A 22,047-nucleotide genomic window follows, 5' to 3' on the forward strand; every position below is an offset into this window, starting at 1 on the left:
ATACCACCAAAGAGGTCATCCAGTTCCTGGATGCTCAGCCACATGGACATCTGCTGTATTTTTATATATATTATAAAAAAAATATATATTATAAAAATGTGTTTCAGTTTTGAGCCCTTCACGACAATAAAGACATTGAGGGGCTGGAGTGTGTTCAGGGAAGGGAATGGAGCTGGGGAAGGGGCTGGAGCACCAGGAGCAGCTGAGGGAGGTGGGGGGGCTAAGCCTGGACAAAAGAAGGCTCAGGGGGGACCTTCTCCCTCTCTGCAGCTCACTGACAGGCGAGGGGAGCCAGATGGGGGTTAATCTCTTCTCCCAGGGAACAAAGTAACACTTGTTATAATATTTATATAATATTACTTACTATTATATTAAATTTACGGGCTTTGTTCTTGCTGATGGAAAAAACCCTAAAAATTCCATAGTGGATGAAAATGATGATGGGGTGTGTGACATTTTAAAATAAAAGCAAGGAGAGAATAGAATGGAGGTTGTACTTCTCAAGAAACCTGGCTTGAGTAATATTAGGGGCTCAATAGGGAAGATCCTATGGGAAGTGTGCAGCCTTTCTTGAGTGACATCATGCTCGTTTTGATATTAAAGATCACAGGTAAGAAAAGTAACAGTTCAGGGAATCCAACAAAAACAACCAAAGAGTCTGGTCATATGTGTTCCCTGTCACCTCCTTTCAAGTTGTGTCCCTAATAATTTCCCTGGTCTCGTCCCTGCTGTGTGGGATTGAGAAGAGGAGCCGCAGCTCTGCCCCTGACCCTTGTTTTGAGTTGAGTGACCTGACACAGAACCTGCTCATTGCTACTCTCATACCTCACCCACCAACCGACCCATCTGTCCTACCATGGGCTTGGTCCCACACCAGGACTGTGAGCGTAGTGTCAGATCTTGCACGCAGTACTTCCCTGGCACCTTATTTTATATAATCCTAGAATGATTTGTGTTGGAAAGGACCTTAAAGCTCATCTAGTCTAACTGTCCCCATCCAATGGGCAGGGACACCTTCTACTATCCAAACCCTGTCCAGCCTGGCCTGGAACACTTCCAGGGATGGGGCAGCCACAGCTTCTCTGGGCAACTTTTGTCAGGGCCTCGCCACCCTCACAGACAAGAATTTCTTCCTAATATCTAACCTAACCCTTCCCTCTGGCAGTGGGAAGCCTTTCTGCCTTGTCCTGTCCCTCCAAGCCCTTGTTGAAAGTCTCTCTTCAACTTTCTTGGAGCCCTTTTAAGCACTGGATGGGGCTCTAAGGTCTCCCTGGAGCCTTCTCCAGGATGAACAACCCTAGATCTCCCACCCTGTCTCCATAGCAGAGGTGCTCCAGCCCTTAGAGCGTCTTCATGGGCCTTGTCACATTGTACCTTAGTATTGTATTTCTCAAACCCTTAGTCCACCTCCTCTCTGCAGGGTTATTGATTCTAGAAATCAACCCTGCTATTTATTTCCCTGCTGCAGGACAGGTGAACACAGACTGCAGGGATTAGGAGTGAATTCCCCACACCAACACCATCAGCATCATGTAAGCCCTGCCTCCCACTCATCCCACAGCTCTGACTAAAGCATGACGAAGGCTCACAGGGTGACAGCCGAAAATGAGGTTTGTCCTTGACCTGTGGAGGGAGCCCAGAGGTTCCACTGGTCCCCTCTGAGGTCCCACAGCTGTAACACAAAGCTGTGGTCACTGTTGAGCTGGAGCAACATTCCCATGCAGAGGTTTCCACTGGTGGTACCTGTGGCACACCTGGCAGCCACATTTCCCCTCAAATTTTGGTGTTTTCAGTTCACATCTTTTGGCTGTGGTCTGCACTTGGCCATGAATCTTGCTGGTGTGATAAAACCCTGTGAGAAAACCCGTCCCAGAGTAACTCCTGCGTGGATGTGATCAGTCAGAGCTCTAAACCAGAAGGTGATCTTGTGGTGTCACATGTCAGAAGGGTAAAATCTGGGGTGGCCAGAGAGGCAGGAGCAAGCTGCTGGAGGTACAAGCCCTGCCCTGTGCTGCAGCCACCTCACCCTGAAATATTCATTCAATCCTGACATCCAGAGCTTTCAGAGGCTACAGTCCCAACCTTTTGCTGCTGCAGGCTATAGAAGGTCCTCTGAGCAACCTCATCTGGTGAAAGATATCCCTGCCCCTGGCAGAGGCTTCCTGGAATGAGGTGAGCTTTAAGGTCCCTTCCAACCTAAACTATTCTGTGATTCTGTAGTCCAAGCCCAACCTGAAATGAGGCATTTCTTATGCCTACAGTGCTGTGAAAACTTGAATCCTGCAGTGCAAACAGTGGGGTTTTCCTTATAGTAACTCAAGAGTAGAAGAATTCTTTTAAGTGAAATTAAAATTTTACGGTTTATTTCCAAGTCCCAATCCCTGCTCCAAGGCTGCGATGTGTGGGAATGAACAGCTTTTTGAGATAACTATATATTCCTAATTTAAGGAAGAAATTCTTCCCTGTGGGGTTGGTGAGGCCCTGGCACAGGTTGTCCAGAGAAGCTGTGGCTGCCCCATCCCTGCAAGTCTTCCAGGGCAGGTTGGATGGGTCTTGGAGCAACCTGGGATAGTGGAACGTGTCCCTACCCAAGGCAGGAGGGTGGAACTAGATGATCTTTAAGGTCCCTTCCAACCTAGACCATTCTGTGATTCCATGAATACGAGTATTTTTCCTCCCTTCTAATGATTTGTGTTCGGTGACCCCTTTCAATCAAATTTTCAGTGGACTTCAATTAAAGGCAAGTTCAACCATAGGAAATTTTGGGTCAAAGAGGGAATCCCTGCTGAATTTACAGGCTGCTGAAGGCACAAGTTGCGAGTGGAAAGTGGTGATGGGGGCTCATAACCTGGTGTTTGGCATGACAACGTCATTGCTTCATCACAGGTAAGTTTCCACTTAACCCTGTTCCTGCACAATCCAACCCATTTTTCAAGGCAATGCCCTTTCCTTTCACGTCGAGCATTCAGGGGAAAAAAAGGAGGTCAGATTCTGGGTTAAAAAGAGTGGATTTCTGGTAATTCTCCCCTCTTTTGGTCTTCGATGCTCAGTGTCACCTCTCAGTAGATGCGCTGGTGGATACATAGAACAGTCAGAATAGGAACATGTGTCACAGCATTTGTATTACTTCAGGTAAACATAGTAACCTGAAATGTGAAAAATTTATGTGAGAAGAGTCTCCGGTCTCTGAGCTGAGAGTTGATTCAGACCACAAAATCATGACAACATCCTGCAGTGATGTAAAGCATCAGTTGATGGAGATTTCTGCTGGTATTATTCAGACCAGACTAGTCCCTTCTCACTGGAAAATTACACAGATTTGTAAGAGGATTCTGATTTTCTGTAGGACCAAAAATGTCATGAATCTGTTGATTTCCTGGAGGACTGAAAATGAATTGGGGTGAAGAGTCCTACACTTCAGCCCTCTGCTTCTAGCTGGGCTACATGGCTTTGGGAAACATTTCTCTCAGGGCTTTTCTCTGCAGGAAAGCTGGTTAAAGTGTTTATATAGGCCTTTTTTCTGCCATAAAAATAGCTTTTACTCCCAAAGAAACCTACTGGTGCTCCTGGGGAAACAGCAGGTGCACTGGTCTTTCTCCTCCAGTTTGCGGCTGATCCTTTCTGGATCACAGGATGCAGAGTCCTGTTTCCACTTTTATTTTCATGCCTTTCTCCCCTAATTATAAAATGGGGATTACGTGATAAAGAGTGATTAAATTTTCCATGAACACTAAGGAGTGGAGGAACCAGGTGGAGGAACCCCAGTAACACAGTGCCAATGAAGCCCCTGACCCAGCTCTTCCAGAGATGTCCAAGGGGGATGGTCAACCTCAGTACAGATCTGAGTCCCCCCCGAAAAGTTAATGTGGGAGGCCTTCCCCACATCACCTTGCTGGCTATGGGATTATGGGACTCGTTATGGTGTTCTGGGAAGAGTATTTGGGACTGTGCAAGACTTACAGGGTGTATAGAGGAAGGAGCAAAGTTGGGGAAAGCAAAGGATGAAGGTGGATCAGTGAGGAACACGTGTGTATGTGAGCATTAAGTCAGTGTGGAAATGCTAAAGACATCAAGCTGGACGTGTTCTGGGTATTGGAGCAGCCACAAATCTGGGCAGGATGCCAGATCAGACTAGAGGGTCTGCAAATTGGCTACTGGGAATACTGGGAGGTCTAGACCAGCTACTGGGGAGATTGTGGGATCTGGAAGTTGGCTGCTGGTCAGGAGCAGCCACTGATGGGCGTTTGTGTTGGTGCATGAAGCAATGGGGGACTGGGGGACCCAGGGGCAGCTGCTGGAGAGATCCAGTGGTGGGGTCACCGTCCCTGGAGGTGTTTAAGGAAAGACTGGACATGGAACTTTGTGGCATGGTCTAGCTGACATGGTGATGATAGGGCATAGGTTGGACTTGATGGTCTCAGAGGTCTTTCCCAACCTAACAGATTCTGTGCTTTCATGTATATATACACACACACACATACATATTGACTCCATATGAGTTTGCTCCAATGCTACCACAGGGAGTCCTATGCTCCCAGTTACCCCCACACCTCACCCCTCACCACTGCTGTACCATCACTCTCTACAGCTCCTGTGCTGGTGGGGGTGGTACAGCCCTTTCAGACACTTTAAAATGAGAAAAAACTGTTTAAAAATATTTTCGGCAGCCCCTGTGGCACTCAGAGGAGAGTCAGGCAGAATGCAGTGCAGTATGGCCATGGGGCAGGTCACACAGAATCACAGAATCATTTAGATTGGAAAAGACCTCTCAGATCATTGAGTTCAGCCTTTGACCAATTCCCACCTTGTCAACCACACCAGAGCACTGAGTGCCACGTCCAGTCTTTCCTTGAACACCTCCAGGGATGGGGACTCCACCACTTCCCTGGGAAGCCCATTCCACTGTCTAATTACCCTTTTTGAGAAGAAATTCTTCCTAATGTACAACCTAAACTTCCCCTGGCATAGCTTGAGATTATGTCCTCTTGTCCTGTCACATATTGCCTGGGAGCAGAGCCTGACCCTCACCTGGCTACACTCTCCTGTCAGGGAGTTGCAGAGAGTGAGAAGGTCCCCCCTGAGCCTCCTTTTCTCCAGGCTGAGCCCCTCTAGCTCCCTCAGCTGACCTTGGTGCTCCAGCCCCTTCCCCAGCTCCATTCCCCACCATGAATGTCCAAGGAGTCCATCCAGGAGAAATGCTGCTCCAAGGTTCACCCTGTTGGCAAGGCCAGAGAAGGGACAGGAAAGCAGTACTCTGACAGCATAGCTCAGGCAGGCACTGGGAGTCAAAGCTGATCTGGAATGGGGGCCCTGCTGATGGTGGTTGAGGCCACCAGGGGTGATCAGTGCCCTCAGGGCCCTTATGGGGCTTTCAAAGAGAGCAGAGCTTTTTGTAGAGCTCTCCAGAGCATGTCAACACGGAACCTCAGAAGTGAAAGGGAGAGACATCCCAGGTCCTGGTGCTCTGAGGTCTCCCAGGAGGAATTCCCTGTGGCTCCTATTTTTCCCCTGCTCCGTCCTTGCAGAGGGAACAAGAGGGAACCCCAAGACCAGGTGGGGATGAATTGTGCAGCTGGGGCCAAGGGAGGTTAAATGGTGAAGTCTTATGTGCTGTCCTCATTTTGAAAGCCTTACTGGGTGCCTGGCTTTGCAGCTTGCTCATCTCTGCTGTCTGGTTTGTGTGAGGCACGTGGAAGTGCATCCACACATGTGTTTGTGGTGAAAGAACATTATTATTAGAAAGAGGGGGTGGGAGGCAGTAAAAAAAAGCTGCCTGAACAATTTTTTTTTTCTCTTTTTCTTTCCTTATCTCTTTATCTGCCTGAAGAAATAGTATTGGCTAATTTGGGATTCTGGTGATAGTGTCTGCCCTCCCCTTTTTGGGGGTAGATGGAAGGAAGTGGGCTAGGAAATGAAATATTCAGCTCAACCTCAGGTCAGGTAAGGCAGCTGTGCTGCAATGGAAAGGGTGGTAGCAGCTGAACTTTACTATAAAAAGGAGATCACAACTGTCTTTGAGACTCAAGCAGGTGGAAGGGGCCTCAGAGAAGGAGAACTCTCGTGCCTTGTCACCCCGCCCAAAGCAGCAGAGACGTTACCATGGCTTTTTCCAGCTACACTGCTGTGGTAAGTACTTACATTTAATATAAGGGTTAAGAAATATTTTCTGCAAGAGAGAAAGCAGAGTACAGGTCCTGTGATTTCTACAAGAAACCCTTTTGGTCCTGGTGGGAGCTGAATGGGATGCTGATGCAACTGTGTTTGGTGCTTGAGTGACAAGGATGTAGTGGACTATTTATGATTTATTTATCTCTTAGTTATCAGCACTTGGGGGAGACAGTCCTTTTCTCAGACAACATGCTATAAAAGTTGCTGAAATTTCACTGTGAACGTCTATGAATTTAAATTTCAACCTGGGTAGCATTTGCAGCACAATCAACTCCTGTGATTTCCTTAAAACCTCTTCATTTATTTTGTCTTCTTTTTAGGAGTTGGATTTGATGATCCTTGTGGGTCCCTTCCAACTCAGGATATTCTATGACTCTGTGAGTCACTAAAGCTCTGTCTACTGGAGATGACCCAAGAATCTCAGATTTCCTTGGGAAAAGTGTTATTTCCAGCAGATGAGGGTGGCCAGTCTTTACTGTCCTGAGAAATTGTATTTCTTGCTGGATTTCTAAGGCATAAGGTCAGCTCAGTCCTTACCCTCCTTTGTAGGTCATAAGACAGTGCTGTGTGACTGTGAAGGAGGACCTTTTGCAACTTGTTTGAGGGATGCTCTTCTTGTTGCAAAGCCAGCTATGAATCAGAATTTAAATCAGATTTAAGCACCTTTTCTGATGAGTTTTATTTGTGGTGCTGTGCTGTTTGTTCATGCTGGCATGTCTCACCCAAATATAAGTATGAAGGTAGTCCATTGATGGTCCAGTTAAGTCAAGACTTGGTTTTTTCTGCTCTCCTTTTCTTGCCTGGACAGAACTAAGACAACTTTCCTCTCTCTCAGTTCAGATCACTGGTTTTGGTGCTGGTTCTAGCACTCACTGTAAGTTCCAGAAAGGCCAGTGCCTCTGTGAGGCTGAGTGAAGATTGCCTGAACCAAAAGGATCTCAAATTCCCCACAGCAGTGGAAGTCAACATTCGTATCAGCAAGTCACATCATACCTTTAGGATGGTCCATGACATCAGAAACCGATCTCTTGCTCCTTGGGATTACAGGTAAACTGTTTACTTGTTATCTAAATTGTGATGTCTATGTACAAAGAGGATTTTTTTGGGGGTAAACGATGACTGTTTCTCAGCATATGCCCAGAGTCCTGTAAATATTGCAAACACTTGTTGACATATGCTGATTTTTGATGTTGTGTGAGATTTCTCTAAGACCAACTGAAGTGCAAAGGGACTTCACTGGAAAGGTTTCTAATCATCTTGTCAGCTTGTGTCAATCACAGAACCCTTTAGGTTGGAAAATACGTCTAAGATCATCAAGTCCAACCATTCCCCCAGCACTGCCAGAGCCACCACTAAACCATGTCCCCAAGTGTCACATCTATACAGCTTTTAAACCCCTTCAGGGATGGTGATTCCACAACTGCTCTGGGCAGCTGTGCCAGGGCTGGTCAACCCTTTTGGGGAAGAAATTTTTCCTTATATCCAATCTAAACCGCTCCTGGCACCACTTGAGGCCTTTTCCTCTTGTCACGTGTTCCTTGGGAGCAGAGCCCAACCTCTACCTGGCTCCACCCTCCTGCCGAAGAGTCAGAGAGATAGAGACGGTCCCCCCTGAGCCTCCTTTTCTCCAGGCTGAGCCCCCCCAGCTCTCTCAGCTGCTCTTGGTGCTCCAGACCCTTCCTCAGCTCCGTTCCCTTCCCTGGACATGCTCCAGCCCCTCAGTGTCTCTCTTGTCCGAGGGGCCCAGAGCTGACCCCAGCACTGGAGGTGCTCCAGCAGTGCCAGCACAGGGATGGGCACTGCCCTGGCCCTGCTGCCCCACTATTGCTGATACAGCTCAGGTTCCATTGGCCTTCTTGGCCATCTGGGCACACCTGGCTCATGCTCAACTGCTGTCAAACAGCACCCCCAGGTCCTTTTCCAGCTTTCCAGCCAATCTGCCTCTAGGCTATAGCACTGCATGGGGTCGAAATAATGATGAAACTAATTATTCCTCTGGGAAAAGAATGATGTCAGTCCACTGTAATTCTAAATTTTCCAAACTGAAAGAAGTTTCTGAATTCTGAAATTAAAACCATTTAAAAAATTATTAAAAAAATGAATTGTGCAATTGCAATCAGTTCTGTATTTAACTCAGCTCCTCTCCATTCCCAATTCCCAAAGAATGATACAGCAGTATTACCCTCCCAAAACTGATTCCATTTCTAGGAAATAATTCTAAAAAATGTTGAGGACAGGGAAATTATTTGGCCAGGTCTCATAGTGAGGATGCACAGGTGAACAGTAAGGTGCTTCCATGGAGATAAACAAGAAGATTCTGCCAACCCATGCTGTGCAAAGACATAAGTCCCTTTTGTGTGCTCATCCCCAGGCTTGACAAGGATCCCAACCGCTTCCCCCAGGTGATTGCTGATGCTCAGTGCCGCCTCTCTGGCTGTGTGAGCCCCCTGGGGCAGGAGGACCACAGCCTCAACTCCGTCCCCATCAAGCAGGAGATCCTGGTCCTGCGGCGGGAGCAGCAAGGCTGCCGGCCCACCTACCGCCTGGAGAAGAAGGTCATCACCGTGGGCTGCACCTGCGTCACTCCAGTCATCCACCACCACTCCTAGGAGGAATTATTAGGGCAGACCACACTGGGAAGAAGCAATATATCCTATAGACACCCCTCTGGTGAAATCCCACAGTCGCCCACCGCGAATCCCAGGAATTCAACAAGACATTGCCTTTCCAAACCTGAACAAATTACCTCTTGAAATTACCTCATGATTCAGCTGTTGTTGCTTGATGGATTTTAGAATGGGAATCGCTGGTAGCTGGTGATGGAGGGGAGGGAGAGGGATGGAGAAAAAGCTTTGTTTGTGATCCCAAGCAGTGCTTTTTTGAATTTATTTGTCATTGTAGTTTTTATCAGTTTGGGGAGTCAAAGGAGTTATATTTTCAAAAGTTGTCCTTGGCAGTAAGTTGCCCTAATGAATACATACCTACCAGCACTACCATAAAAAATTCCTCATCTTGCACCATCTCCTTCCCTTACTCATCCCCTACCCCTTTCCCTTCTCTGGCTACCCCTGCTCACTAAGATATTATCTCTGTCAATCAAATATTTATAATTCTATTTATGTCTTATATTTATGACTGTATTTATGGCTTTGTGTGTGCTCAGAGTACAAAAAAAAGGATAATTTTAATCTGTATTTATTCAATAACTTATCTGCTGAATAAAAAAACATATTTTATTTAAAAAAAGTTGTTTTGTGGTAGCTCAAAATGAAAGCAGACACAGAGAATGGGTTTGTGCTGCAGTAGCACCAAGAGATTTCAGCAAAGATCAGGCATTTTCCGGTACAGTGATATGAGTAAGAGTGAGCAGAAGAGAATTTGCAGCCTAAATAGATGAAAATATGCAAAAAAAGAGGCTGAAAGGACTAAAGGGAGGTTCTATAGGCAACACTGGGGGGAGATGGCAGGGGAGCCAGGTCCTCCAGACCTTGGGGATGGTCTCTGGGGATGGTGGGAAATGAGATGGGAGATACCACACTGCAAGGCTGGAGCTGGAATTTGGGAACCTGGTTCATGAGAACTGGGAAAGGCCTGTCCTATCATCTTCCAGACAAGAAGTCGTCCTGACAAACACCCTTCTCCACCAGCTGGATGGCTGGCTGAGCAGGAATGCAAGGAAATACAAGATGGCTTCATCTTGCTGATCTTTAACCAGCTAAATAATAGGTGCTGGGATTGATGTGGTGGAAGAGGATCCCTCCCCATCAAGGGAATGAGGAATTGTACCTGCAGGGCAGGATTGTCTGCTGAGCTGGAATGTCCTACTTTAGGAAAGAAAGAATTACCCTTTCTCTTTCTTAGCTGCACAAGGAACAGAGACTGAAAGGACTCACTGTTCAGGAACTGGACTTGATGATCCTTGTGTGTCCCTTCCAACTCAGGATATTCTGTGATTATATAACTATTTATTATTTTATCAAATTGCTGCAACGTTGCTTTTTTTTTGACATAACTTCATGTTTTACCCAGAGCTGAGCCAGACTCTCAGACCTCTGACTTTGATTTCTGTTGGTGGAGGCTTTAAGCCTCTATTTCCTTTCCCCCCTGCATTTAAATCAGGGCAAACCTGTGTGAATGCATTCTCATATTTCATTTTGACTGCACAGAAACCACTTAAAATTAGATCCACCCCGTGCAGGTAGACCCTGGGTTTCCTCCCCAGAGTAGGTCAGGTGAGTTGTTGGGTCTAAACGACTCAAGGCCAGGTTGGACTCGACCTAGAGCAAGCTGGTCTAGTGGAAAGTTTCCCTGCCCATGGCAAGGGGGTTTGGAACTAGATGATCTTTAAGGTCTCTTCTAACCCAAACCATTCTGCGATTCTATGATTCTGAGATGATTCCTTTGGTGCTTTTCTCTTGAATCAGATGTATTCTCTGCCCTGTGGGTCGCTGGGAGCTGGTTTGACAGTCCATGGGTAACCATCTCATTCAGTTACAGGCATTTGTACTCATTTGTGGCAGCAGCTGTTTCGTTATGACCACCAAGCTCACCATGAGGTGCAGAGCAAACCCCTGGAGGCGTTTTTTGCTTGCTCTCGTGTATCACCAGCTCTGCTCTTACAGTAACCACTGACCAGGAAATCGTAACCTGGTTCTTGTTCCTGACCTATTTCTTTCCCTCTCAATAAACCCACCTCGTGGGGTTGTCCTCACTTGTTTTTCAGAGAGAAAACTACTCTCTGTCTCTCAGTCATAATTGCTTTGACGTTGCATGTCAAAGTTCATGGCAGCTGAATGGTTGTACTCTCCTGTGCTGATACTCCTAAATATCCATCACCTTACCCTAAGAGTCATCCTACCTGGATGAATGATGAAGTATCTAATCAAGAAAATACACAAGTAGCTAACTAGGGAAGTCTCACCTGTGGGTCATGAGGTTTTTCAGCCAGAACTACCAACTGCAAACCACACACCTTTCAGGGAGGCATGTGGGGACTGTTTATAAACAGAACGAGCATCGGCGGCTGTTTCCTTCTAATGGCATCATTCTTAGAGTGCAGCGGGTTGTAAACACGAGCCTGGCTATATTTAAGGTGCTGGCTTTCATTTCAAGCAATGTATTAATTTGGGGGTTGGAACTAGAATGATCTTTGAGGTCCCTTCCAACCCAAACCATTCTGTGATTCTGTGAATCTGAGAACACGGCAAATGAGTTTGTGCTTCTTGTAAACAGCACAGTCATATCACCACCGAGAGCAAGCACAGTTCACAGCTGAGGACCAGCCTTTGCTAAAGACTCTGCTTGTTTTATAACACTTCAGCAACAGATCCAGCCCCTGGCTGTCCAGTTGGGCATCTGTGGCTCTCAGTGTGGCTTAGAGCAGCCTTCAGGGACTCGGCTGTTTCACCAGGAGGAGAAGACACATCTGTAGGTATAATAGCAGTGCCACAGTGTTTTCTTGTAACCTGCTGGGCTGAGCAACCTCCAGTCACAGGTTGGTATCTGAGCCTCATGACCTTTCCTATCCCTTTCCTCTTCTGCTTGCCTCTCACTAATCTCCTTTCCATGTCTCTTGCTCACTGCTCCACTTGCTGTGCCTGTTCTGGCAGCTCAGGTAGGGATCCTGGTGTAGCAACTCCCATGGGATGCTGGTGCAGAGACCCCTGTATTAGCATGGGGGCCACAGCAGTGATCTCTTCTCAGGTAGATGCCTCCTCCCTGACTTGTGCTGTGACCTGTGGATGTATTGACCTGAAAGTGTGAGTCAGGCTTCTTTGAACCCCTGATGACAGGGGTGTTCAAAGGGACTATGGACCAGGACAGCCTGTTACACAGAAAATATTGCTTTTTAAAGTGTACAAAATTAAATATATAAAGAATGCAAAGATTGCAACCCTAGAGGTTGAAACAACCCAAGAATTATTTGTGTTTGTGTTTGGTAAACCACAAAAAAAGATTAATGGCTGGAAAACCCAGCAGCCAAAATAGTTTATTCAGAGTTAGACCCCACAGAAGAAACTTTAAGGATATGAGCAATTTTCTGGTCAGTCCTGTGGGGATCTGTTGGTTGATGCCAACATGATGGGTATAGATGATGGGATGAATTTCTGTATCAGCTGCGAGTTCTGGAGATGGCCCAAGATACCAGACCAGAAACCTGCTCCCATGTCACCATCAGGGGGTAAAATATGAGACTTGTTTTGATCTTCTCTGAGAGGGTGGTGAGACCCTGGCCCAGATTGTCCAGAGAAGCTGTGGCTGCCCTGTCCCTGGAAGTGTCCAAGGCCAGGCTGGATTGTGCTTGGAGCAACCTGGGCTAGTGGAAGGTGTCCCTCCTCATAGTAGGGGGTTGGAATAAGTTGGATCTTTAAGGTTCCTTCTTATCCAAACCATTCTATAATTCCACAGTCTCCTTTTGTCTCCACCCCCTTCTTCCTCTTACTTATTTGATATTATTTTTAACTTTGTGCTTTAGAAGAATCAGGATGAGTGGGCTGTTGTCATGACAAAGAAAACCCAAACTTGCTTAAAATATCTGTGATTGCCTGGCACTACTTGGCAGAGTCAGAGCCCCCCAGTGGGGGCAGGACTGTGCTGGTGCTGGTTTTCAGGAGCTGAGAAGATGCCAGTCAGATTCAGCACCAGAAACAGACTATACCTTCTGCCATTTGGTGCTCACAAAGAGGAGTTCCAGGAGCTGGACTTTGATGCTCCTTGTGGATCCCTTCCAGCTCAAGATATTCTATGACTAAAAACATTTTCCATCTTTTCTAATTATTCTCCCTTCTTCCAGGGCTAGATAGTGGTAGCAGGTTCAAATCCTCAGGTCCTCAGAGAAATCCCTTCCTGCTTTCTATGTAACTTTCTAGTTATTTATAATTCCTTCAGAAAAGTGGCTCAGCTTTTCCACCTTTTCTTGTAACTTCATCATCATCATCATGGCTAGGCTTCACAAATGAAGTTTTGGGAAGGGCTCTACCCATGTTTGTTGCAGGCGTGTTGGTGGCTGAAAAGGCCAATACGAGATAGACATCTGGTTGCAAAAGGCACAGCAGAAAGACTCCTTAGATGGTATATCTGCAAGGCACGATTCTTTCTACGTTGTCTTTTCTCCTCAAGGGTGATCCTGTGTGCTTTCTCAAAAGCATCAGCAGCGTTATAGATGGTGTGTCTCCAGGCCTCCCAGTTTGAGGCCAGAGTAGACCAGTTATGTTGATCAATATGGCCAAGGCTGAGATGTTGTTTCAGGGAGTCCTTGTATCTTCTCTTTGGGGCTCCTCTCTTGCGGCAGCCGGTGGCAAGTTCACCATAGAGCAGGATCTTAGGGAGGCGGTGGTCCTTCATCCTGGAGATGTGCCCCACCCATCGCAGCTGTGTTCTCAGCAACATGGCCTCAATGCTTGTGACTGCTGCTTGTTCTAGAACAGATGTATTGGTCACATAATCTGACCAGTGGATGTTTAGGATTGTGCAGAGACAGCATTGATGGAAGCGTTCTAGGAGTCGCAGGTGGTGGCAGTAGATGACCCATGATTCAGATCTGTATAAGAGAGTAGACAGCACTATGGCTCTGTAAACACTGATCTTTGTACTTTTCTTCAAGTGTTTATTTCGCCAAACTCTTTTATGAAGCTTTCCAAAGGCACTCTATGCCTTTGCTAACCTGTTGTCTATCTCCCCGTCAATCTTACCATCCGAGGAGATGAGGCTACCTAGGTAATTAAACTGCTGGACTGATTTGAGCTCTGATTGGCCAATGGTGATATGGGGATGAAGGAAGACTTCCTGAGGTGCAGGTTGATAGAGAACTTCTGTCTTCTTTAAGCTGACTTCCAGCCCAAAGAGCTCAGCAGAGTCTGCAAAGGAGGATGTTAAACGCTGCGGAGCTGCTTCTGTGTGGGCAACAAGGGCGGCGTCATCAGCATAAAGCAACTCCTGGACAAGATGGTTTAAGGTCTTAGTGTGGGCCTTCAGTCGCCTTAGGTTGAAAAGGCTTCCATCAGTACGGTATCGAATGTAGATACTGTCCTGATCATTGAGGTCTACTGTGGCCCTTTGGAGCATCATGCTGAAAAAGATTGTGAATAGGGTTGGTGCAAGAATGCAGCCTTGTTTCACATCATTCTTTATTAGAAAGGGCTCAGAAAGTGCATTACCATATCTTACTTGGCCATGCTGATCCTCATGAAGTGAAATGGTCATTTTAAGGAACTTGGGGGGACAACCTAAAGGTTCCAAAATCTGCCATAGACCTTTTCTGCTCACAGTATCGAAAGCCTTGGTGAGGTCGACAAAGGTTACATAGAGATCTTTGTTCTGTTCCCTACACTTCTCTTGCAGTTGTCTGAGAACAAATACCATGTCTGTTGTGCTCCTGTTGGCTCTGAAACCACACTGGCTTTCAGGTAGAATTCCTTCTGCCATAGCGGGTATTAGTCTGTTCAAGAGTATTCTTGCCAGGATTTTGCCTGCAATGGAGAGCAGAGGAATACCACGGTAATTTGAGCAGTCTGATTTAATACCTTTCTTCTTGTACAAAGTGATGATGACTGCATCACAAAGGTCTGATGGTAGTTTGCCTAGTTCCCAACAGCGCACCACAAACTCATGAAATTTAGCATGGAGTGCAAGGCCCCCATGTTTCCAGACTTCAGGTGGAATTCCGTCAACCCCAGCTGCCTTGCCGATTTTCACCTGCTGTATGGCCTTGAGGGTTTCTCCTAAAGTGGGGGCATTATCCAATTCGTATTTCACTGGTTGTTGTGTGATGGACTGAATTACTGAGTCTTGGACTACACGGTTAGTACTGAAAAGAGTCTGAAAGTGTTCGGACCATCGATTCAGAATGGAGGTTTTATCTGTTAGAAGTGTCTGACCATCATCGCTGAGTAGAGGGCTTTGGACTTTGTATGTAGGCCCGTATGCTGTTTTCAAGGCCTCATAGAAACCTTTGTGATCACCTGTATCTGTGCATAATTGAGTTTTTTCAGCTAGATTGACCCACCACTTGTTCTGGATGTCACGGAGTTTCTGTTGGAGCTTGCTGCATGCGAGACGAAAGGCTGTTTTTCTTGTGTGACAGGATGGCAGTGCAAGGTGTGTTTGGTGGGCGGTTCTCTTCTTCCTCAACAATTCCTGGATCTCTTGATCATTTTCATCAAACCAGTCCTTGTTCTTCTTGAGGGAGAACCCTAAGGATTCTTCAGAGGATTGCAGGATGCTGTTTTTAATATGATGCCAAATTGCTTCAGGAGAGGAATCTGTAGAATCCGTGGAATGATTTTCTAGCCTAGTTTGAAGGTTTCCCTGGAATCTGTCTCTTACTGTGGCTGATTGGAGATCATTAGCTTGGAGTCTTCTCCTTGGGATACTGCCCCTTTTAGGTTTGAATTTGAGATTGAAGTTGAGTTTGCAGCGCACAAGTCGATGGTCTGTTTGGCATTCTGCGCTGGGTGTCACGCGGGTATGGTGGACATCGCGGACATCTCTCCATCACACCAAGACATAATCGATGAGGTGCCAATGCTTAGATCTGGGGTGCATCCAGGTTGTCTTCAGACTATTTTTCTACTGAAAGATAGTATTAGTGATGGTGAGCTGTTGCTCCACACAGAATTCTAGCAGAAGTCGACCATTATCGTTGCAGTTTCCAACACCATGCTTGCCTAATATTCCTTTCCAGGCTTCAAAATTCTTACCTACTCTGGCATTGAAATCACCAAGGATAATGATCTTATCATCTGCAGGTACCTTTTGGGCAAGGCGGCGCAGGTCAGTGTAAAATTTATCCTTTTCAGCAGGGTCAGCTTGGAGAGTTGGGGCATATATACTAAAGACAACGTGTTGCTTGTTGTGTACTGGAATTGTAACTTCAACAAAATATTTAAAATATGCTTGATGCTCTTTGGGAGTCATGGACTGACAAAATACTCTTTTCTGGGCACAGCTTTCTATGAGTGAGTAAAACCTGTAAAAACCATCATGTTTCTGTTTTATCTACATTCTTAGTAAGCACAACGTGTCTGCATCAGGATCCAAGTTCCCTGTTCTGGTAAACGGATAGAGACGGCTCATCTTCTCTCTAACTTGCACCTAGAATTTTTTGTTCTGGTTTTTTATTTCAGACTTCTGAAACCTGTGTTCCTTGGCCTCCTTACTGTTGAATCTGTATCACCTTTTAAAAGCATCTGGTTTCTATCCAGATTGCTTTGATGAGTGGCAACAATGAGCCTGGTTTTTCTGATCACTTGCTGCACAAATCCAATTTCAAACTGCCCTTTCTGCTGGGTTTTGCTCACAGGTTGCCAAGCAATCTGTTTGCCAAGACACTGCTGCTCAGATTTTGCAGACTGACACAAAACTGAAACGGGGAACAGTGGAAACTTTTATGTTGAAGAGGCTTTTGCAGCAATTTCCCCCCCCTCCCTCCAATGATGATATCATTTAAGGGCATCAAATTAGCAGAAATTTGCACCACAACTCTTGAAAACAATAAGGAACAAACTTTACCTGTTGAACCTCAAACTGATAAGAGCTGTGCAAGGGTGAGAGAGGAGCCCTACTCTCCTCAGTCTCCTCTTGTGATCACTATTGATGGTAATCATGAATGTTTGCCCAGAAAAATAAGGACACTGATTAGGTGCCCCTTGGCAGGGTGCATCGGTTTGGGATTATTCTACATCTTTCCATCTGAATGCTGCAATGTAAGGGAAACTCTCTTGGCTCATGATGCCAGGAGTTGAGGGAGACAGAGTTGCAGTAGGAAAGAAAGCAGTCCTCAGGCCCAGTGAATCAGCCCAATTGATCACCAATTAAACACTTCTGCAGGAGCATGTACAACACCCAAGCAGCTTGCAGAGGTCACCATGAACTTAGCACAAGGCCAAGTAAATAAGAAAGGGTTATGTCCTCGGGCACAGATTTAGTGGGCTTGTAAAGGCTCCAAGGGAGAATGATGATTCTTGGAAGGGGGATTGGAGTATCTTTAATCAAGCCAGGCTGGACAGGGCTTGGAACAACCTGGTCTAGTGGAAGGTGTCCCTGCCCAGGGCAGAGTGGTTGGAACCAGATGATCTTTGAGGTTTCTTCCCACCCAAACTATTCCATGATGATGATCTTTGCAGCCCGTCAGCAGAAAGCTGTTGGTGTTTTGATGCTCCAGCTGCGTCATCTCTTTCCGAGCTGGTTCTGCCTTTTTCCACCCAGTAGCTCTCTCAGCATTTCTAACCAGTCTCCATTACTCATGTGCCAACTCCAGCCCATGGCACATCACTCCCAGATAAGGAAAGGCTGGACTTCCTGTGATTTTAACTTTTAAAATTACTTGGGCTAATTGCAGACAATTTGCCAGAACTCCTTCTAGGAGTGGTAGGGCATGGAGAGATTATCTAATGGACAAGACAGTCAGCTCAGCTTCAATCTTCCTGGACTGATATTTACATAAATCCTTGAAAACCTCAAAGGATGAGTGTTCCTCAATGGTTTTTTTGGTTTGGTTTTTTTTTTAGAAGTTTGTTCCCATGCTTGATATTCGTGGGACTGTCAGCTGGAGTGAACTTCAGGACCTTCAGGAGACCTTAAGGAAGAACAGCTGGAGATAAGGTCAGAAATAAGATAAGTTAGGATCACATGTACTCCTAGATTCCTATGTGTGGGAAAGATTGTTAGAAGGTAATTAAGGTGTGGATGGAAGTTAATTGCTGTGATTGCAGACACTGTGATCATCCAGAGTTAAAGAATGTTTCCTTGGCCCAGTGTTTATGTAACAGATCAAAAGATAGTGTGGAATCTGTGGTTGTGCCATGGGTTTAGGTCATAGGACGACCAACCTGATGGTGCCTGGAGTAGATTAGGGAAGGTTTAGGCTCAGTGGAACACCGAGGGGGAATAACCCCCAGCAGCAAAATTGGGATGATCCCATCTCCAGTTAGCTGGATCTGAAGAAGGTGCTGCCACCTGAGAGGACCTTACCTCTCATTAGAGACTTGCACCCCTGAGCTCTTCATCTCTACAAGTTCTATATTTGCTGTTGCACTTGCCAGTGGCATTTTGCCAGTGCCTGGGCAGGTTCACACCTCCCTGAGAAGGCAGCAAACAAAACATCCGCATCTCCGCACGGCAACCTGCCCTCTGAAATGTGGAACATCTTCAGCTGAGCACTTTTAACCCAGCTGTGCTTTAAATAAACCCACTTGCCACGGCAGACACCCACCCACGCATCCCCACCACAACCACAGCAGAAGTGCTGTGTCAGGGTGCTCCACACTCGAAGCACTGTCTGCTGGCAGCAAACGTGTTGGAAGGACACGAGCATGGAGAAAATCACGATTGCAATTAGCAAGGTGTGGTTAATTGCTTCAGTCACCCACCTGACTCACTTGTGCACTTTCCCTCGTGTGTCCAGGTAGTGACTCTGCTCCACAGAAAACGGTTTGAAATGGATTGGACTGAGATTCCCAGATAATGTTGGAGTAAAATTAAAACTCAGCAGTGGAAACACTTTTGCTGTTTTAAGGGAGGGAGTTTCTTTCCCCCTAAAGAAGCATTTGAAATGTTGTGTTGAACCCATTTTTACAAATCCTTTTCCAGCTGGATAATTAAGTGGATAACTGGGTAGCTACCCAGTAGTAAGTTTTTTTCACTTGTCTGTCCTTAATGTGAATCTCTTGGGTGTCACTTGATAAATCATTTTCTTCTGGGTATTTAAGTTTCTCTGTTGGTAAAATGGTAGTTTTCCTGGCTTTTGTCTGTGGGCTTTACATTCTACTGCAAAAGAGCTAGATGTTATTAAGAGAATTTTAGGTTTTAGTATCATGGAAATCTATTTTATGGTCATAATTGAGAGATTTCTTCCCTTAACAAAAAGACTTCTTTAGAAAGAAAGCAGAATAACAAAAAGTTTTCCACTGCTTTTTTATTACACAAAAATCTAAATTAACATTATCTTAATACTTTAAAATAATACATTAGGATAATACATTATTACTATTTTTCCCACCAGCATAAATAGATTTACATAAATAGACAATTCAAAGTGTAAAATAAAAATGGGTAAAGAGACCTCACTATTTTTCAGCATGGCACATGGGAGGCGTCCAGATTCTGAATTCATAAAGTTCAAGAATTTTGGAGAAAACACATTAGGGTTTTTTTTTAAAGTGAGACTCTTATGATTTTTAATGTATTCTGATACTGTTGTAGCTTGATTTAGTTTTGTGGAGATCGAATCAGGCCCCTTCATCTCAAGGTGAGGAGGTTTTCCATGACTCTCTTGAGTGCCACCTCCCTTCAAGCCTGGTGTTTCATCAAGGGGGTGACACAGGTACAGCCCACAGTGATGAGTTTCTTCTCCAGCCTGAAGGATTGCTGGCAGCCCTTCTGCTCCCTCCGGAGGACGAGGATCTCCTGCTTGATGGGGACGGAGTTGAGGCCGTGGTCCAGCTCCCCATCGGAATTCAGGCACCTCAGGTAGCGGCACTCGGCGTCCGCGATCGCCCGGGGGAAGCGGTTGTGGTCCTCATCGATCCTGGGATGGGACAGGAAAGGAAGTATTAGAAATGGAAATGCTGCTCCAAAGGCAAGATAATCTGAGTAACTATGGGCTCCCGAACCTGTTCCTCCTGGGGTATATTGCCTACAAAGGGATAGGAGATTCCCCACTACTGTAGGTTTCTAAGAAATAGAGCACAAGTAAGTAAAGAACTTGATGATCTTAAGAGGTCATTTCCAACCTTAATGATCCCATGATTCTAAATATTCAGGTTTTTCGGTGTAAGACAAGCATGCCAGGCTGCATGCAATTGCTTTTGTTTTAAGCAAGCACTGCCTTTGAAAGACTGGTCATAAATGATTTGAGCTTCCCAACACCTCACTCTGCCTAACGGACCTAAAACCCTCCAGCTCCCCCCTCAAAACATGAAATATTAATGCTGATTTTATTAAACCACTATTGAATTTGGTGCAATATTAACTCTCAGGTATTTTTTATGATGTTTTAGGTAAAGAATGCTTTTGAAGATGAAGCTTACCCCAGTATACAAATAAATTAATTAAATTATAGAAGTAATTTGCTTTGACTTCTCTATATTGCCTAGGCCATTTTTTTTGCTCTGTGCTACTTTCTGTGCTGGTTCTCTTTCAAAGAGGATCATGTGAACTGTGGGTACCCTTCTATTTCCAAAACCTCTCAGCAGTGAAGCACTGAACATAAAGATGTGGGCATGGCCTTGCCATTACTCATGACCAGGACACCCAGAGTACTTCCAGGCCTTGAGGATAGGGATCATACCTGTAGTCCCATGGAGACAGAGAGCGGCTGCTCACATTAAGACTTGTTTTGTTGTCCTGGTTTGTGTTGCTGATGCTTATGTCGACTCTCACGGTTTGGGGGAATTTTGAGTCTTTTTGGGTCGGACATCCAGGATAAGCTTGTTTGAAGAGGCTCTCTGGCTTGAGTCCAGGCTTGATCGCCTTCCCGAGGGGAGAAGTGCTGGCTGACAGCAGGGCCAGCAGTGTGAGGAGCAGTGACCTGAGCTGAAGAAAAGTGATGCATTTAGGACACAAGGTAGGTACAGCTTTGAAATTCATCCACAGTCAGCCTAAATGGTAATCAAAGCCTGGTTGGAGTAATTATGGAAAAATATATCGTATGACACACCCACTTCTACTTTCATTAACTGACTCTTAAATTGCTGACAGATGTGATACACACCCAGTTGTAATTCGGTGATTAAAAAAAAATATAGAAAATAATATAAGACAGGAGATTTCAGAAAGGATATAACAAGCAAAAGACATTCTAAGGTTGAAGTTTCAGTGTATTTCTTGACTCAGAATGCTGTAGCATCCCATGTCACAGTATACTCGTATAGTCTCATTGCTACCCCAACTAAAATTTTAGTTATTTTCAATTATTTATGATTTAAACAAGCATTTTAAAGGTGGGTGCAGATCCCTATTCCATCTATTAAAATTTAAACACATCTCTGTCAAATTGAGGGAAAAAAATCCAGCAAGCAAGTTCTTACCAGAGAAGCACAAAGTGTCGGAGACATCTTCCTTTCTCCTCTTACTGTGTCTGATGCTTGTGCTGGGCTCTGCTGAGGTGAAGGTGTCTGGGCACATTTGCTGCTGGACCTTTTATAATGGTTTCTGGGCTGTCCTAGATAACTTGGAGTAGGTGTTTTTTCCCAACCTTAACTGTGGTTTCTGACCATAACTTATATGAAAAAGTGTGTGCATATAGATTCCATTAACGCAGGTGGAAGACAGGATATGGGCTCACCCTTTCTAAGATCTGTAGATGATGTCACTCCTTCAGCCATGTCACTCAAGTGGCAACAAAACTAAATGATGACATTAGAAAACCACCAAAAAAATTGGTGCTCAGTGCAAATTCACAGGTGCAAAGTACTCAGTTTTAAATTGGGATGTTGTAGGTACCAAAAACAAATATCACTTGCACAGGTTGTATCTGTTTGCTCCTAGGTCAGTCTGATGTGTTTTCATCCCAAATTGGGCAGATGTTGGACAGCAGACCACCATTCAGTTCTCTCAAATTCCTGCCATGGGCTGTAATATCCTGATAGCTGAAGAACTATGTTCCTTCTCAAGCTCCTATTTTTTTCTCAGATCTCCTACTCTGAACTGGGCTATTTATATTCATGGTTATACCTCAGATGTGATATCTCAGTTTTGATCAGAATGCTTTGTGATGGTGAGTTCCAAAATTCGGTCATTCTCCATACAGAAAAAAAAAAGAAGTGAACTTTGTTTTGAGCTTTCCACCTTTTAATTTTACTTTCATTTTACTTCTCTTGTGCTGAGACACAAGGCTTTGACCCTAAGGAAAGTGGTCTGGGAAATGTGATAGAAGCAGTT

At 45.3% G+C, this 22,047-nt stretch overlaps 2 protein-coding genes across 5 annotated transcripts; one reads left to right on the top strand and one right to left on the bottom strand.

Annotated features, from left to right (window-relative positions):
* Nucleotides 1–5,309: 5,309 nt before the first annotated feature.
* Nucleotides 5,310–8,922, top strand: LOC113956653 (interleukin-17F-like). Of its 4 annotated transcripts, XM_027663452.1 has the most exons (6): nt 5,310–5,553; nt 6,020–6,126; nt 7,004–7,042; nt 7,122–7,215; nt 8,540–8,570; nt 8,661–8,922. In XM_027663452.1, exons 1-6 carry the CDS (start codon nt 5,363–5,365, stop codon nt 8,775–8,777), a joined length of 579 nt encoding a protein of 192 aa, XP_027519253.1. In that variant the 5' UTR covers nt 5,310–5,362; the 3' UTR covers nt 8,778–8,922. The 4 variants fall into 4 exon arrangements, with proteins under 4 accessions (XP_027519253.1, XP_027519252.1, XP_027519254.1 ...); XM_027663451.1 differs by having other exon boundaries at nt 8,540–8,922; XM_027663453.1 differs by lacking the exon at nt 5,310–5,553 and adding an exon at nt 5,873–5,940 and having other exon boundaries at nt 6,027–6,126; nt 8,540–8,922.
* A 10,533-nt stretch (nt 8,923–19,455) lies between these two features.
* Nucleotides 19,456–21,221, bottom strand: IL17A (interleukin 17A). The gene is made up of 3 exons (XM_027663463.1): nt 21,195–21,221; nt 20,456–20,700; nt 19,456–19,693 (listed from the first exon to the last, which is right to left on the bottom strand). The coding sequence occupies exons 1-3, from the start codon at nt 21,219–21,221 to the stop codon at nt 19,456–19,458; spliced, it is 510 nt and encodes a 169-aa protein (XP_027519264.1).
* Nucleotides 21,222–22,047: the final 826 nt, after the last annotated feature.

The sequence above is a fragment of the Corapipo altera genome, unplaced genomic scaffold (genome assembly GCF_003945725.1).
Source record: "Corapipo altera isolate COAL_440 unplaced genomic scaffold, ASM394572v1 116, whole genome shotgun sequence".
Lineage (NCBI taxonomy): Eukaryota > Metazoa > Chordata > Aves > Passeriformes > Pipridae > Corapipo > Corapipo altera.